General features: G+C 47.2%; 1 protein-coding gene across 4 annotated transcripts in view; it reads left to right on the top strand.

Moving 5' to 3' along the window:
* med15 (mediator complex subunit 15) overlaps nt 1–14,837 on the top strand; it is a 28,786-nt gene that overhangs the window by 13,492 nt on the left and 457 nt on the right. Inside the window, exons 7-18 of one of the 4 annotated variants that reach the window (XR_006822950.1) lie at nt 2,812–3,207; nt 4,432–4,554; nt 6,001–6,150; nt 8,094–8,203; nt 8,288–8,415; nt 9,434–9,568; nt 9,710–9,773; nt 9,857–9,923; nt 10,044–10,198; nt 11,175–11,341; nt 11,424–11,522; nt 13,603–13,912. Coding sequence is in view for 3 of the 4 variants with exons in the window: in XM_046038622.1 (XP_045894578.1) it covers nt 2,812–3,207; nt 4,432–4,554; nt 6,001–6,150; nt 8,094–8,203; nt 8,288–8,415; nt 9,434–9,568; nt 9,710–9,773; nt 9,857–9,923; nt 10,044–10,198; nt 11,175–11,341; nt 11,424–11,522; nt 13,603–13,739 (1,731 nt within the window). In the remaining variant the exon portion in view is untranslated. Of the gene's footprint in view, nt 1–2,811; nt 3,208–4,431; nt 4,555–6,000; nt 6,151–8,093; nt 8,204–8,287; nt 8,416–9,433; nt 9,569–9,709; nt 9,774–9,856; nt 9,924–10,043; nt 10,199–11,174; nt 11,342–11,423; nt 11,523–13,602; nt 14,263–14,837 lie in introns of those variants that run through there. The other 3 variants (XM_046038634.1, XM_046038641.1, XM_046038622.1) reach the window with 3 other exon arrangements.

Genomic DNA, 14,837 nt, shown 5'->3' with positions numbered 1-14,837 from the left:
TATAGTGGAACCCAGAAACCTGAAGGATTCCACAGCAGACACAGGGCTGTTGAGTATGGTGATGGGGGGCAGAGTGGGGGGGCTCCTTCTGAAGTCCACGGTCATCTCCACAGTTTTGAGCGTGTTAAGCTCCAGGTTGTTCTGGCCGCACCAGAGAGCCAGCTGATCAACCTCCCATCTGTAGGCCGACTCGTCACCGTCCTGGATTAGGCTGATGACCTTTGTGTCGTCAGCGAACTTCAGGAGTTTGACAGATGGGTCTCCTGAGGTGCAGTCGTTGGTGTAGAGGGAGAAGAGCAGTGGGGAGAGCACACACCCCTGGGGGGCACCAATGCTGATAGTCCGGGTGCTGGATCTGATGTTCCCCAGTCTCACCTGCTGACTCCTGTCAGTCAGGAAGTCTGCGATCCTCCACAGGTGGAGGCTGGCACAGTGAGCTGGGTGAGTTTGGTGCTGAGGATGTCCGGGATGATGGTGTTGAACGCCGAGCTGAAGTCCACGAACAGGATCCTTGCATATGTCCCTGGAGAGTCGAGGTGTTGCAGGATGTGATGCAGTCCCAAGTTGACAGCATCATCCACTGACCTGTTAGCCCTGTAGGCAAACTGCAGGGGGTCCAGCAGGGGGCCTGTAATGTCCTTCAGGTGGGCCAACACCAGTCTTTCAAAGGACTTCATGACTACAGATGTCAGGGCGACGGGCCTGTAGTCATTCAGACCAGAGATGGAGGGTTTTTCTGGGACCGGGATGACTGTGGAGCGTTTGAAGCAGGAGGGAACTTCACACAGCTCCAGTGATTTGTTGAAGATCTGAGTGAAGATGGGGGATGGTGAGACACCGTCAGGTCCAGGAGCCTTCCTGATCTTCTGCCTTTGGAAGAGGTGGCTCACGTCTTCTTCACAGATCTTGAGTGCAGGTAAAAGGTCAGAGGGGGAAGGTGACTGAAGATGGCATTGGAGAGGTGTGACTCTGGGCTTTTCAAACTTGCAGTAGAAACTATTCAGCTCGTCTGCCAGTCGTTGAGTACCAGCAGTGTTGGGGGATGGTCTCTTGTAGTTTGTGAGTTTCCGTAGGCTTCTCTACACTGATGCAGGGTCGTTGGCTGCAAAGCTGTTATTTAGCTTTGAGGAACGAGGAAAGCAGCCCTGTAAGTCCAGCTTTGACTCGTTGGTCCATCTTTTCACAGTCTTTACAGCAGATTTCAGTTTTTGCCTGTGTGTCTGGATAAGATGAACCAGACAGTGATCAGAGAGTCCCAAGGCTGCACTGGGAACAGAGCGATAGGCGTCCTTTAATGTTGTTTAGCAGTGGTCCACCGTGAGCTCCCTTTCGCGATCCGCACGGATGAGATTCAATTCCGGTAGGTGAAGTGCGCTGTCTGGGATGCCCTGTCCGGGATGCCCTGTCCAGGATGTGCTCGGTGAGCCAGGACTCTGTGAAACAGAGGGCAGCAGATCTTCAGAAGTCCGAGTTAGTTCTGTTGAGGAGCAGCAGTTCGTCCATTTTGTTGGCCAGAGAGCGGACATTCGGCAGGTAGATTGAAGGGAGCGCAGTGCGAAATCCCCACTGTCTCAGTTTAACCAGCGCACCTGCTCGTTTTTCCCCTGCGACGTTTCCGATCCCAAACAGAGCTGCCGCTCCTCCAACTAATAACTCCGGGAAAGTTCCAGGGTCAATAAAGAGCGGTGGAATAGTATGAGCAGTTGAAAGTCCAATGTTTAAGAGCTCTTCTCTGGTAAAAGTTACCAGAGAGGGACGGCAGAAAACAGCGTTAATTAACAAAAACACAAAAAGCACTAGTAATCCCGGCGCCATCTTGGTAGAGAGTCAGTATGACGATCTCTGCTTTTGGTGGATGATGATGTAGTTCAAGCCCGTTCTCATCTCAGGGCATCAAATACCGATGCTTTCATAAAGCCTGACAAAGCATCGCAAAATGTGCTTCAAAGGAGTAGACCAGAAGCACATGTCCGGACCGTAGTCCTTAGCTAGCTACCTAACTACATTAGTCTTAATTGCGTTGACAGCCCACAAAGCCCCTTACGGGGGACATGTACGCATGTCGAGCAGTTAACCTCCTTTGTGTTGCTGCGCATGACCTCCACCAATTATTCATTAGCAAACTACAGCGTTATATACGGACACAGAAGGGTACCTTTTGCGTCAAAAACCTATGCTTTGTCAGGCTTTCTGAAAGCATCAGTATTTGACACCCCTAAGATGAGAACACGTTGGTAGTTCAGCTGACTTCTTCGAATGTGACCGCCACTGTAAACTGGGACAGGAAGTACCTGTCTCGTTCCTCAGTGAGGGTAAGATGAGGCAAATGATCGAGTGCAGTGTCAGCAGTAATATGGAACTTAGACTGAAGGCGAGACTCAATTTACTGCTCGGCTTCTAATCGAACCCTCACCTGTGGTCATGACCTTTGGGTGAATGAGATCGCGGATTCAGGCAGACGGAAATTAGTTTCCTTTGTGCTCAGAGATCCTGGAGGGGGTCAGGGCATAACCACTGATCCCTCATTGGGAAAGGAGTCAACTGAGGTCCTCCTCCTAGACGCCTCCCTTTGAAGACCCGGAATACTTTGAAGGGATTACATGTCCTTCCTGGTCTGGGAACGGCTTGAGATCCCACAGGAGCAGCTGGAGGATGTGGCTGGGGAGGAGGACTTATGGGTATATGGAAGCGCCCTGCTTCATTATCTACAGCGGGACTGATGTTTAGCCTTCGTGTCAGCTACAAGCTTTACTCTCTCGTTGGTATTTCTTTTCTCTTACTGAACACCTTGTCATTCCACACTGTCTGCAGATGCACCAGACAAGGATTCAGCAGCAGCAGCAGCAGATGCTGCAACTCCAGCATGCCCAGGCTCAGGCTCAGGCTCAGGCCCAGGCCCAGGCGCAGGCCCAAGCTCAGGCTCAAGCTCAGGCCCAAGCTCAGGCTCAAGCTCAGGCCCAGGCCCAGGCTCAGGCCCAGGCTCAGTCCATCCAGCACATGGTTCAGCAGCAGCAGCAGCAGCAGCAGGTTCAGGGCCAATCTCAGCCTCAGCCGGGGCAGATGCCTCCACACTCTCAGCAGCAGCCGTCCGGCATGGTGCCTCAGTCCCTGGCCGGGCAGATGGCGTCGGCTCAGCACGTTTCCATCAACTCGCTCAGTCAGCAGCAGCAGCAGCAGCAGCACCAGCTCAAGATACAGGCCTTCCAGGTAAGAATGGGGCGGTCCCTGCTAGCAATGATTTTAGTACTCAAAGCTTCTATAGATCATCGATGCATCGTTTAAGAAGTACTTTTGCTTGGCGGCGGCGCCCCTATCCCCGCCACCCCGGTAACGGGTTCATCTGTGTACGTTGATAGATTATAAATATTTATTGGTCCTTTCTGAAATTCATAGTGTGTCATATAGCAAACATCAGACCAACAACATCAACAGACCAACAACCAGACAGCTGCTTTACAAACACAAACATCACCTGAGTCCTATACAAGTTATACTGAGGTGCAGCTCAACTCCTCCCTGATAGTAATCAGCTGGAGTCCAGACTTCTCATTAAATGATGACATCAGTCTGGTAATATTCTGCCTTTTCTCTGTGCAGAAAGTTTGGAACATGAGCATAAAATCTGCTGAAACACAAGAGCTATTAAAGTCCAGGAGTTTCTAACTGAATTTATCATTATTGTGAAAAGGAGCCACAGTCACATTTAAAGAGGTTACTTCTGCAAACAAAGACACAAAGAGGCAAGAAGACTAAATCATGACTCAGCAGGGATGATATTAAATAAGTTGATCTACAGGAGAAACAGATCTGAGAGCTGCACTGACTTAGATTCTGTTATAGTTGGGCTGAAATTTTGTGTTTCTCTTTAAATAAAATAAAAAATCAGCAGAAAAATTCTTCAGAATGCAGAAAATAAAGTGTTTGATACTCAAAAGTTTTTATAAAATTCAGCAAATAGTTTCGTCTCGATCTCGTGGGTAAAGTGTCTCGTCACACCCCTAATATGTGAACATATGTTTTAAAAGTCGCCCACTTTACACTAAAGCAGTTAGTGAGTTTGTGCTATTAAAGGATACGTTCAGCACATTTCCAAGTGCGTCTTAAAACAAGTTCCTCCCGTTCACACTGGCCGTTAACAGGTTCCTCCTTTATTTGCTTCTTACGTAAGTGATGGGAGACAAAACCTCGTTCCGCGTGAAAGTTTATTCCAAAGTTAATCTTTGTAGTACAGAATTCCTTTTTAAGAAAGACTTAAAAGATGGTGAAAATCTGAATCTGTGTGATTCAGTTTTCCATCTCTGATCTGAGATTCAACAAGAGCCAGATCCCCGAACCTGTCCATCCAGACTGCCAGTCACCATGCAGGGTTCCAGTAGTCCTGCTTACCCAACCTTCTGCTTGCATGCTTTGCTTTGTGTGTGTGTGTGAAAGCAGGCCCGTGCAGCCTTGCAGCAGCAGCAGCAACAGCAGCAGGCGCAGCAGGCAGCGCAGCAAGCCGCAGCACAGGCGCAGCTCAACGCAGCTGCTGCAGCCGCCGGCGCTGTTCCCGGACAGGTGAGACTGCAGCCTAGAAGTTAGTGTTTTATTCGTTTCTATTAACTGTCTGTGAGCTGTGTGAAGTGTAAATGTTGTCTTTAAACACAAAGAAAAGAAATGGAAACAGAACATTATAATAAACCGTCTGTGTCTTGGTCCTGTTAGAAGTAGAGGCTCTGCTCCTCCTGCAGGTGGGGAGGAGTCGATCTTTAAAGGAGACCTATTGTGCTTTTCCACATTTTATGACTTATCTACAATGTTACAGTGTTGATGTTTGTGTTAAACACGGTCAAAGATTTCCTCCTGTTCTGAACGCTCTGTATTGAACTGCTTTTTCTACCAACGTAATACGACACACGGAGCCAGACGGAGCCGCTGGTCTATATATGGTAATTTGCTCCCACAGCAACGCTCAGTCTGCCTGTTCCGCCCAGCAACAGCCTGGTAACATACTTCAGGTCTTGGCCAATCAGAAGACAGTGGGCTTTGAGAGAGGGGGGGCCTTAAAGAGACAGGAGCATCTACAGCTTGTTTCAGACAGAGGCTGAAATGAAGGCCTGCATGAAGAGCCAGTATAAGAAAATAAAATATTTTTTTGAACTTTGAATCATGCAAAGCTGCAGGAGTCACAGAACTACAATATAGGACTGGAAAAGCAGAATAATAGGTCTCCTTTAATCTGCAATCGCTTCAGACGGCAAGTGGTGCAAATACGAGTTTGTAAATCGGCTTTTGGGTTGAACAAACACAAACTGCTCAAATTTGTGTAAATCTTGTTTTCTGTCTGAACTAGAGCTGGACAATAAAACAATAACTAACAATATAAATTCTTCAAAAACAAAATTACAAATGTTCAATAAATGTTTGATTTAATACTTTTGAACGAATCAGCACTTAGTGTTTTTATTAAGATATTTATTTTGAGGAAATTTTACTTAATTTTCCTCGTGCATATTTGTTGATTTTATCATCATTAGTTGTGAATGTTCTGCCTCAGTTTTGTGAAGTGATCCGCTGTTTGGCATCAAGTCTTTGTTCTGACCATAAAGAAAAGTTTAAAACCACAATTAACTTTCACTCAGGAGCAAAAGTCAGACTTTAAACCTGAAAGCAAAATTTATTTGACATTTATCCTGATAATTATTGAAAGTGAAAGATGTTATATTTTTAATCCTGATAAGATTTTTGGCCGTAGTCTGAACAGACCAGAAGAAATCACTCAGCTGTTCTGCTTTGTTGTCAGAGCAGCTGCCTCCATCCTAACCCGGTGAGAGGGAGTGCGTTTATCTTTTTAAACCATCGTAGCGAGGATATTTTGGCCGCTCCTCGCTGGTTCAGAGGACTTTTTTAAGGTTTAGGTTAGGCGGTCTACATCGTTGTGACGTTTGTCGGTCAGGGTTGTGTGTGTGCCGCAGTGTACGTCTGCCTCCTCTGCTCACCTGTCCTGTTGTGTGTCCTCTGAAGTTGGTTCGTCCTGGGATGCAGCTTCCACCCCGGCTGCCTCGAGCCCCCATGAACCCCTCCATCCCTCCTCCAAACGCTGCCGCTGCGGCCGCCGCCGCCGCAGCCGCCGCCGCCGCCGCTGCGGTGGGAGGACAGACGATGACACAGCAGGTATTTATCCCCCAGTGTGACCTCTGACCCCTCGCTGTCCTGTCCGCACTTTGCTTCTCACCGTGTGCTGCCGCTCCAGTCGGCTGAGGTGTGTTCGAATCCTCTGACTGATCATTTTAAATTATGCAGGTTCCTCCCCTGGGTTTTGCCTTTCAGGCATCATATAGTATCTCATGAAAGTGAGTGCACCCCTCACATATTTGTAAATATCTGTTTTTATCTTTTCATGTGACGACACTGAAGAAATGACTCTTTGCTCCAGTGTAAAGTAGTGAGTGGTAGGGTTCAGGTCTGGAGACGTGCTCGGTCAGTCCGTCACCTTTACCCTCAGCTTCTTTAGTGAGGCGGCGGTCGTCTCGGAGGTTTGTTTGGGGTCGTTATCGTGTTGCATGTTGAGTCATTTACATTGTAGCTAAGTGTCATTTCTTCAATGTCGTCACATGAAAAGATTTAATCAGATGTTTATAAAACTGTGAGTGGTGCACTCACTCACTGTATATCCCAACAGCACGACGGTGCTGAACGCCGCTGAAGTCGACTAAACTACTTCTAAACTAGATGCTGGTACGAACTCCCCCACTGCCGTCCAACTTCACAGAGCCGTCAGCAGCCAATCAGAACTCTGAGCAGGACTCTCACTTTTTATTTCATTGTGTGGAAATCTGTTTTTTCCATCAAAGAGGCTGTTCGCACCTGCCACTAGAATGAATCCTGTATCCAGATAAAATCTGGCTTATGATTTTACCTGATTACATTTATACCTGGCAGTAATCATCTTCAGTGTCCACGGTGAAATGCGTTCACAATCAGAATAAAAACAATAATATCTCAGCCCTCAGAGGGTCGAGGAGGGAGATTCAGATCCGAGGAGAAGCGGCAAACCGACAACGCCAACGTCCTCTCCAGCCGCTGTCAAATAACCACCTGACCGCCACTCTGTCCGGCTCAAACAACCAAACGTCACATCCTCCCATCAGTTGCTCGGGTTTCTGAAGCGTCCCCTCCGAGCGTGATTTGTTTCCCACCATGGATTATACACCATGTTGTCTCTCTCCGCGCCGATTCGACCGCTCGCCCGGAAAGTGAAACTCCCGCCGTACACCTTTCTTTCCTGCAGTTTTACAGTCGAATCAAGAGGAGGAACCGTGACGTTGCAGAGACCGACGGGTAACGTTGGAGTTTTTTGTCCTGCATCGTCGGGACCCACGTGGGGAAATCAAACTCCGGTGACTGACAGAAGTTTACGCAGCACTTTAACTGATCTGTATTGCAAAGAGCTCAAGAAGAAATAAGTTATTAATAAGCTTGATTAGTAATTTCACACCACAAATTGACCGAATATTATGAATAATGACGTAAAAACAGGACAAAGACGAGGCGTCTTGTCAGTAATAATTCGGAGCTTATTACTGTGGGATCGTTGAAAATGATTTATGAACTTCCAGTAGGCTACAAAGAGGACTGGCCCCTTTAATAACAGCTTACTTGTTACGTGGTTACTAAATGATTTGCACACACAGCCTACACAGGCCTTGCACAGATCGCTGAACACATCTCACGGAGTCAGCAGATGGATTTATTAGTAGTTTAGCTTTGGAAATAATGCTCACATCACACGTCAGCTGTCAAAAAAATCCGGTGGTTTGCTCGTTTGCTTTCACACCACAAGCGAACCGCAACTCTAGAGCGATTCAGGCGAACTAAGTGAGGCAACGCAGCAGGGCATGGGTTCAAGTTCAGTTCACCAAGAACATGAGCACGGATCTATGGATAACAAGAAACAGGACCAGATGATGTTTTATAAAACCAAACGCCACCTATCGATAGTTAGAATCAGCCTTGGCGTGATCTCGTCACTGCCGTTAAATTAAAACGACTCTGCAGCCTCTCCTCCTCTGATTTGGTTCATCTGTTTTCTCTTCTTGTCCAATCGCTTTCCTCAGCAGGTGCCGCAGCATTCGATGATGTCATCGCCGTCCCCGGGGCAGGTGCAGACGCCGCAGCCGATGCCCCCCCCTCCCCAGCCGTCACCCCAGCCCCCCAACTCGGCCAGGTAGGACAGGTGTTCGCTGATCTTTGGCCCGAAGAGCCGACTGTGACGCAGGTTTCTAAAATCTGTCCCGCTTCCCGTCTCCAGCTCCGGCCCCACTCCGTCTCCGGGGGGTTTCCAGCCCAGCCCGTCCCCGCAGCCCTCACAGAGCCCCGCCATCGCCCGAACCCCCCAGAACTATGGAGTCCCGTCTCCTGGACCGCTCAACACGCCAGGTACACCCACGGTCAGACACCTTGACCATCAACGGAGGAAACGGGGAACAAAAAGATAACAAATCATAATATCTCTATTTATCAAAAGAGACAGAGTTACAGACAACACAGTTCTGCAGAAGGAAGGAGGACAGGTAAGTAAAACTCCAGCAGATCACAGGTACATCGTAGTCCTCGTCCAGCGCCGTTCCGTCTTTGCTGATGTAGATCGTTTATCCCGACACCCGGAGTTCAGGGAAGTTTTCTCTCGGTTGGTGTAAAACCAGAAAATACCATTTTTTTTTGTATTAACTTCAGATTAACGAGAGAATTGTCAACAAGAAAACAAGGATTAGGATTATAAAACGTTTTTATAGAATCAGCGCAGAGTGTAGCTGGGTAAATATGATCTGTAAATTACTTTTATAGAATTCATGTGTTGGTGGACTTCTGTTTGAAGCCTCCAGTTTGGCGTTTCTGCCGTCGCCCTCTTGGTTTCTTTATATTAACCTGGATGCTAATTTTAGCGAGCGACAAACAGGCTAAAAACCAAATGTACTTACTGAAAAATCTTAATAAGCTTTTTCAGCGGCGCAGGTTAAATGTACACAGCGGAGTCGCCTCTATCCTGATTGACAGGTCGCCATGGTAGAGACTTGCCAATCAGCTTGTAGCCCCGCCCTAAAGCCTCCCCTGCTTCCTGGTCTCTGATCCTCTAAACGGGACCATAATTTACTAAATGAACATCACGCTGTGTTGAAGAAGACTTGAAACTAGCGACTGAGACCATAAACTCATCAGGAAAGTGTTTACTGAGGGAATAAATCAGCTGACAAGTAGAAACATTGACGTCTCAGAGACGTCGCCCCCTGCTGGCCAGGTGTAGACCCGGATTCTACGTCCACCTTTTTCATTCAGTCTATAGTTCTTCATGTTCCGTAAAATGAATGAATGAGGAGTTATGATGTCATGCAGACCTCCCTGAACAAACTTCATACCTTCACTCCCCCTTTCCCCCCCGTCCTCACCTGTCCCGCAGGTAACCCCAGCTCAGTGATGAGTCCGGCTGGAGCCACGTCTCTGGAGGACCAGCAGTACATGGAGAAACTCAAGCAGCTCTCCAAATACATCGAACCTCTGCGCAGGATGATCAACAAGATCGACAAGAATGAAGGTCAGAGCTGAAACTCTGACTGATCCATTTTATCATAACGAAGGACAGGAAACTGCCTCTGCGGTCGGACAGAACAGGACACTTGGTCTGTGTCTCTGTAACGTCTTTTTGTCTTAGTTTGAGTTTCGTTTGTGTTCACAGACAGGAAGAAGGACCTGAGTAAGATGAAGAGTCTGCTGAACATCCTGACTGATCCAAACACCAGGTAACAGCTGATCACTGAGGCCCTCGCTCCTCTCCGACACACCGAGTCTCTTGATTTGACCCTGCGTGTCCTCTGACCTGCAGGTGTCCTCTGAAGACGCTGCAGAAGTGTGAAATCGCTTTAGAGAAGCTGAAGAACGACATGGCCGTGGTGAGAGCGTCTCTCTGTCTGTGTCTTTATCCTGACGAGGTTTTTAGTTCCCGTCTGTAAGGTTTGGGTTCAGACGGGTCGTTGCACTTTGAATATTAACCGTTTGTCCTGTTGTTCCAGCCGACCCCTCCTCCCCCTCCGCCCACCAAACAGCAGTATCTGTGTCAGCCGCTGCTGGACGCCGTCATGGCCAACATCCGCTCCCCGGTCTTCAACCACTCTCTGTACCGAACCTTCGCCCCCGCCATGACCGCCATCCACGGACCCCCCATCACGTACGTCTCTCACACAGTCCGGTGTTCTGTCGAATGTGTTGAATGTCTTTTAAACATCCCAAACATCTGGGCGACAGATTTATCTGTCTCGACCACGGAAAGCCAAACTGTCTGCATGATAAAAAAGGAAATGTGTTTGTGATTAAAAAGAATAAAACTGAAACCTCGCCTCACACAGGGTTTCTACAAATCCAAAATCTGATTATCTCAATTTTAGGCCTTAAAATTTGGTTGGATTGTGACGTTAACTTCACTTTTATAAAGGTGCGTTAGCTTCGGTCCTGCTTTTAAATGTGTTTCTGGGAAAAATCTGTATTGATCACGCTGTAACAAAAAACTCTGATGCAAACGGTCCGAACTTATCGGCGCACACCCAGCTAATGTGAGCGCGTGAGCTAACGTGGCGCTACAGGTAGCCTACGTCTTCAATGAGCATTTAGATTATTTCTGCTAACAGTAATGTAATATCGGTAAGATTAATAACATCTGGCTTGAGAACAGTGCTTTTGTTTCTTTTAAAGACTTTTGAAAACGGGTTTGAAGTCCCAGAAAAACAGGAACTTTTTCCTCCCCGTTTACTCCTGTAACCTCCGCACAGCGTTTTGGATGTGCGCCCACAGCAAAAGATCAGTTGTACAAAAGAAATGCAGACTCGGGTTGAGCTGTTGGAAACCATGTTCCCTGATCCTGCCATCGCTAAAAGTCTCGCCATCTGTTCAACGAAAGTCTTAATCAAACAAACAAAACCAAGCAGCTGGATCTGCACGTACGTTTCTGCAGAGGCCAGCGGGTACGGTCAGGGTTAAGCCACAGCCGAGGACTTTAGTTCTTGGCCTGTCAGATGTAGTTTTTCTGCAGAACCCCTTCTTTCATATCCAGCACGCTGTTTTGGGGCCAGTGTGGATGTGAAATAGAGTCAGCAGCAGACAAACACAGTCACAGGACTGAGGGTCTTTCTGTTTCATGTCCTTTTCAGGGGTCCCAACGTCTCAGGGAGGAAGAGGAAGCACGAGGAGGACGAGCGGCAGACCATCCCCAACATCCTGCAGGGGGAGGTGGCTCGCCTCGACGTCAAGTTCCTCGTCAACCTGGATCCTTCGTTCTGCAGCAACAACGGCACCGTGCACCTCGTCTGCAAGCTGGGTGAGTTGGTCGGCTTCAGATTCAGGTCTCCAGACGAGATCGGCAGGATGTTCTGACGTCGTCCTGTTTGTCCTGTCCTCAGATGATAAGAACCTTCCCAGCGTTCCTCCCCTGCAGCTCAGCGTTCCTGCCGATTATCCGGATCAGAGTCCTTACTTGGCCGACGACGGGGAGCAGTACGGTGAGACAGGAATCCTGCGTGTCCAGTGTTCATGAACTCACAGCACGCAGTGTACACGCTGTATAAATCTGACGGAAGGAAAGATGTTTTATTGTTTTACTCCTGCAGGAAGCGATTAGTGACGTCCCTCAGGAGAAGTGACAGGAAATAAAGAAATCGTTCTGTAGATGTTGAACACAAAGAGTCCGATTCCTCCGTCAGGTTTCTGTTGCTGTGCGTTGGCCTCAGCTGTCCGCTCCACCATCATCAGACCTGTTAATGAGAGCAGCACTGATCCAGGGATGCACGATTACCGGGTCTCACTAATAACCGCGCTTTAAATCGTAAAGGCTCCGCGACACCGAGTGGAGAAAAAAAACTCTTAAAAGGTCTTAAATTGAAATCAGGGAAATTAAGGTCTTTGCTGTAGGTATTAAATTTGCCGATGGTGCGTTTAAGGCTGGTGGGGAAATTGTCACGCACAGTCGCCTAAAACAGCTAATTAGCGTGTATTTGTATGGTTTTCTTTTAGTAAGTGACAACGCGAGACCCCGCCGTTAATATAACTCATGTTACGTTTACGTTAGCTGCAGACGTTGACGTCTGGCCGCTTGTCATAGTATCGTCAGTCGTGGCTTGTTGGGATTGGGAGACGCTTGTTAAAGTGGTTGGAGGAAGATCCGATCGTTCTGTCTAGCTCAAACTGTAGCCTACATCACGTCCTCCTCTCAGATTTTCTACAACTACAGGTTAAAATAACTTTCTAAAGTGTGTCTTTCTTCATGGATTATTTACCTCTCTGTAGCGGCGCGCCTGCGTATGAGCTCGGCCAGAAAGTGAAACTTAAGTTCGGTCTTGCTATCTTTTTTTTATAATGTGTAAGTTGCTCTTTTCTGTTATTTTAGAGGTTTATATTGAGTTTAACAGCAGTGTGCGGGTAAGAGTTCGGCAATATGGACAAAAATAGTACAATCGTTTTTATTATTATAAGTTTAAAGGTAGATGTTTTGCTCCTGAAGAAACCAGATGGTTAATTGTGCTTTTAAATGTTTCTTTATGGTCAGAACATGACAAACACCTGATGACAAAAAGCAGCCTGCTATCAAACACAGAGCTGAGGTAGAACATTCAAAACAACAAATATGCATGAGAAAAATAAAGTTAAATCTTTTTTCAGTCCCTTTTCCGCAACACAATAAACATCTTAATAGAAAAGAAAGTGCTGATTCAAATGAATTAAATCAAATATTTATTGAACATCTGTATATTGTTGTTGAGGCAGATTGTATCATGATAATTAACGTTATTTATTTTATTTGCGAGCGGTACATATTTCCCCTGAACACCTCCAGAGGTCGTTTTGCTGATCGGATCACAATCTGTCCTCAACGCGTCTCGGGTGCATTTACACCTGTAGGCCTACTTACGACTGCTCATGTGTTCAAGTGCTACCCGATCACAATCTCATCACCCAAAATGCATTTTAACGCCAGGCGTAAACGGCCTCTATGTTCCCCCGATTCAGAGTCTGTAACGTCACTCACCTGTGGTGGAAATAAAACTGCCAAACATGGCGTGAAGAGATCAAATGCGCGTCTCTTTTCTATCAAAGAAATTGTTTCAAAAGTTGAAGTCTTAAATTTATATTTGTTGAGGTCTTAAAAAGCATTAAATTTGACTTTTCAAATGGTGCAAGAACCCTGTAAACGCCGGCTCAACTCTGACAGAGGGTGCACCAACACTGACCAGGGCGCCGTTAAAAGGAGCCAATACCTACATCTAACCTGATGCAGCACCTGCGGGTCCACCGCCCAGCTTTGCACGCCCAAGTAAAGCCCTGGACGTACTCGCTTTTAACTACGCGTCCGCCAGAGCTTAGAAACTTCTATGATTAATTAATAACACGACGTCGACGATCGACCTCCTTAATAACAGTTTCCCCTGGAGGAGAAATAAAGTTCATATTAATAATAATAATACTTAAATATTGAGTAATTACAGGTGTTGTTTAATGAATAATAATCGTTGCCTTCACTGATTCAGAGGCTGAAGCAGACTGAGTGACTCCACCTGACCGCGACTCTCTCTCTCTCTCCACCAGGTGCGAACAGCTTCCTGCAGACGGTCCACAGAAACATGACGTCCAAACTGCTGCAGCTGCCGGACAAACACTCGGTGACGGAGCTGCTCAACACCTGGGCCCAGAGCGTCCGCCAGGCCTGCCTGTCTGCCGCCTGAAGCCCCGCCCGCCCGACATCACCCGCAGAACCGCCACGCTGACGCATCTCCACGGACACTACGGCCTCATCTCACCTGGCAGGTTCCTGCTGCGCCTGGATCTGCTTTCATCCAGGCCTTTTGGATTTGTTCCCCACGCTCATCTTAGTCCCCGAACGCTCCATGACTGTCAGGTGATCGGGCCGCTATCGTGCGGTCTGACCCCGACGTTGTTCCTGATGAATTCTGGGTAAAGTAAGACGGCAGGTGGAGCTGTACGACTGCCTCTGTACATGATATTTACTCTCATGTGTCGGTTTGAAGAACACAAAAGGGAACCAACTGGCTGTCATTTATCCTGATCTATATTCTGTTCCCTGAATGCAACACCTGGTTCTGTTTAAGTCGGAGTGCGTTTGTTTTGTGCCCCGGGAGAGCGCTGTCGTAAAGAGAAACGCTGAACGAGGTTTGTACACTTTGCTTTCAAAGTGAAAATATAACTGTATTTTTTTGCTATCATAAATAAAATCTTTTTAGTTCTAAACGCCATCTTTTTTTTTTTTTACACGAATAACTTCAGGCTCACTGGAAGGTTTGTGACGAACGCAGCTGGAAGGTATATTTCTGTAAGAAGGTGTTGTTCGTCTGTCCGGCTGCAGCTTCAACTCTCGCTGGTGGGGGTTAAAACGTACTGGTTCAAGGCTCGGGGGCGGCTCTTTACCAGTAACCTTCTCCGGCGAAGTCGCCGTCGTCTTGGCCGGTTTTCTCATACTAACAAAAAGTAGAGTTCCAGGCTGAAAGCAGAAGGAGCTCGGCCTCGTTTTATCAAGAACAACAGAAATACTGTGTAATGATAATAATCTGTAAAGGTATCAGTTTATTCACTATTTTATTTCAGTAAATGTCCTCAGCAGCAGCGGGTCAGAAGAATCAGAGCGGGGGAGGGTCTGCCTGGAAGTTGTGCTTCATCCTCACTAAACTTTCTTATGGAATAATAAAAACGATAATAAAATAACTGTTAGAAATACTTTTATCCACAGTGGTTCAAAAGAAATGTCCGGAATAAATTTGCAACAGAATTTCCACCTGCAGGCGAGGGGGGGCCACGGTCCGGCCGGA

The sequence above is a fragment of the Micropterus dolomieu genome, linkage group LG02 (genome assembly GCF_021292245.1).
Source record: "Micropterus dolomieu isolate WLL.071019.BEF.003 ecotype Adirondacks linkage group LG02, ASM2129224v1, whole genome shotgun sequence".
Taxonomy (NCBI): domain Eukaryota; kingdom Metazoa; phylum Chordata; class Actinopteri; order Centrarchiformes; family Centrarchidae; genus Micropterus; species Micropterus dolomieu.
This window is presented reverse-complemented; position numbering and strand designations above follow the sequence as displayed.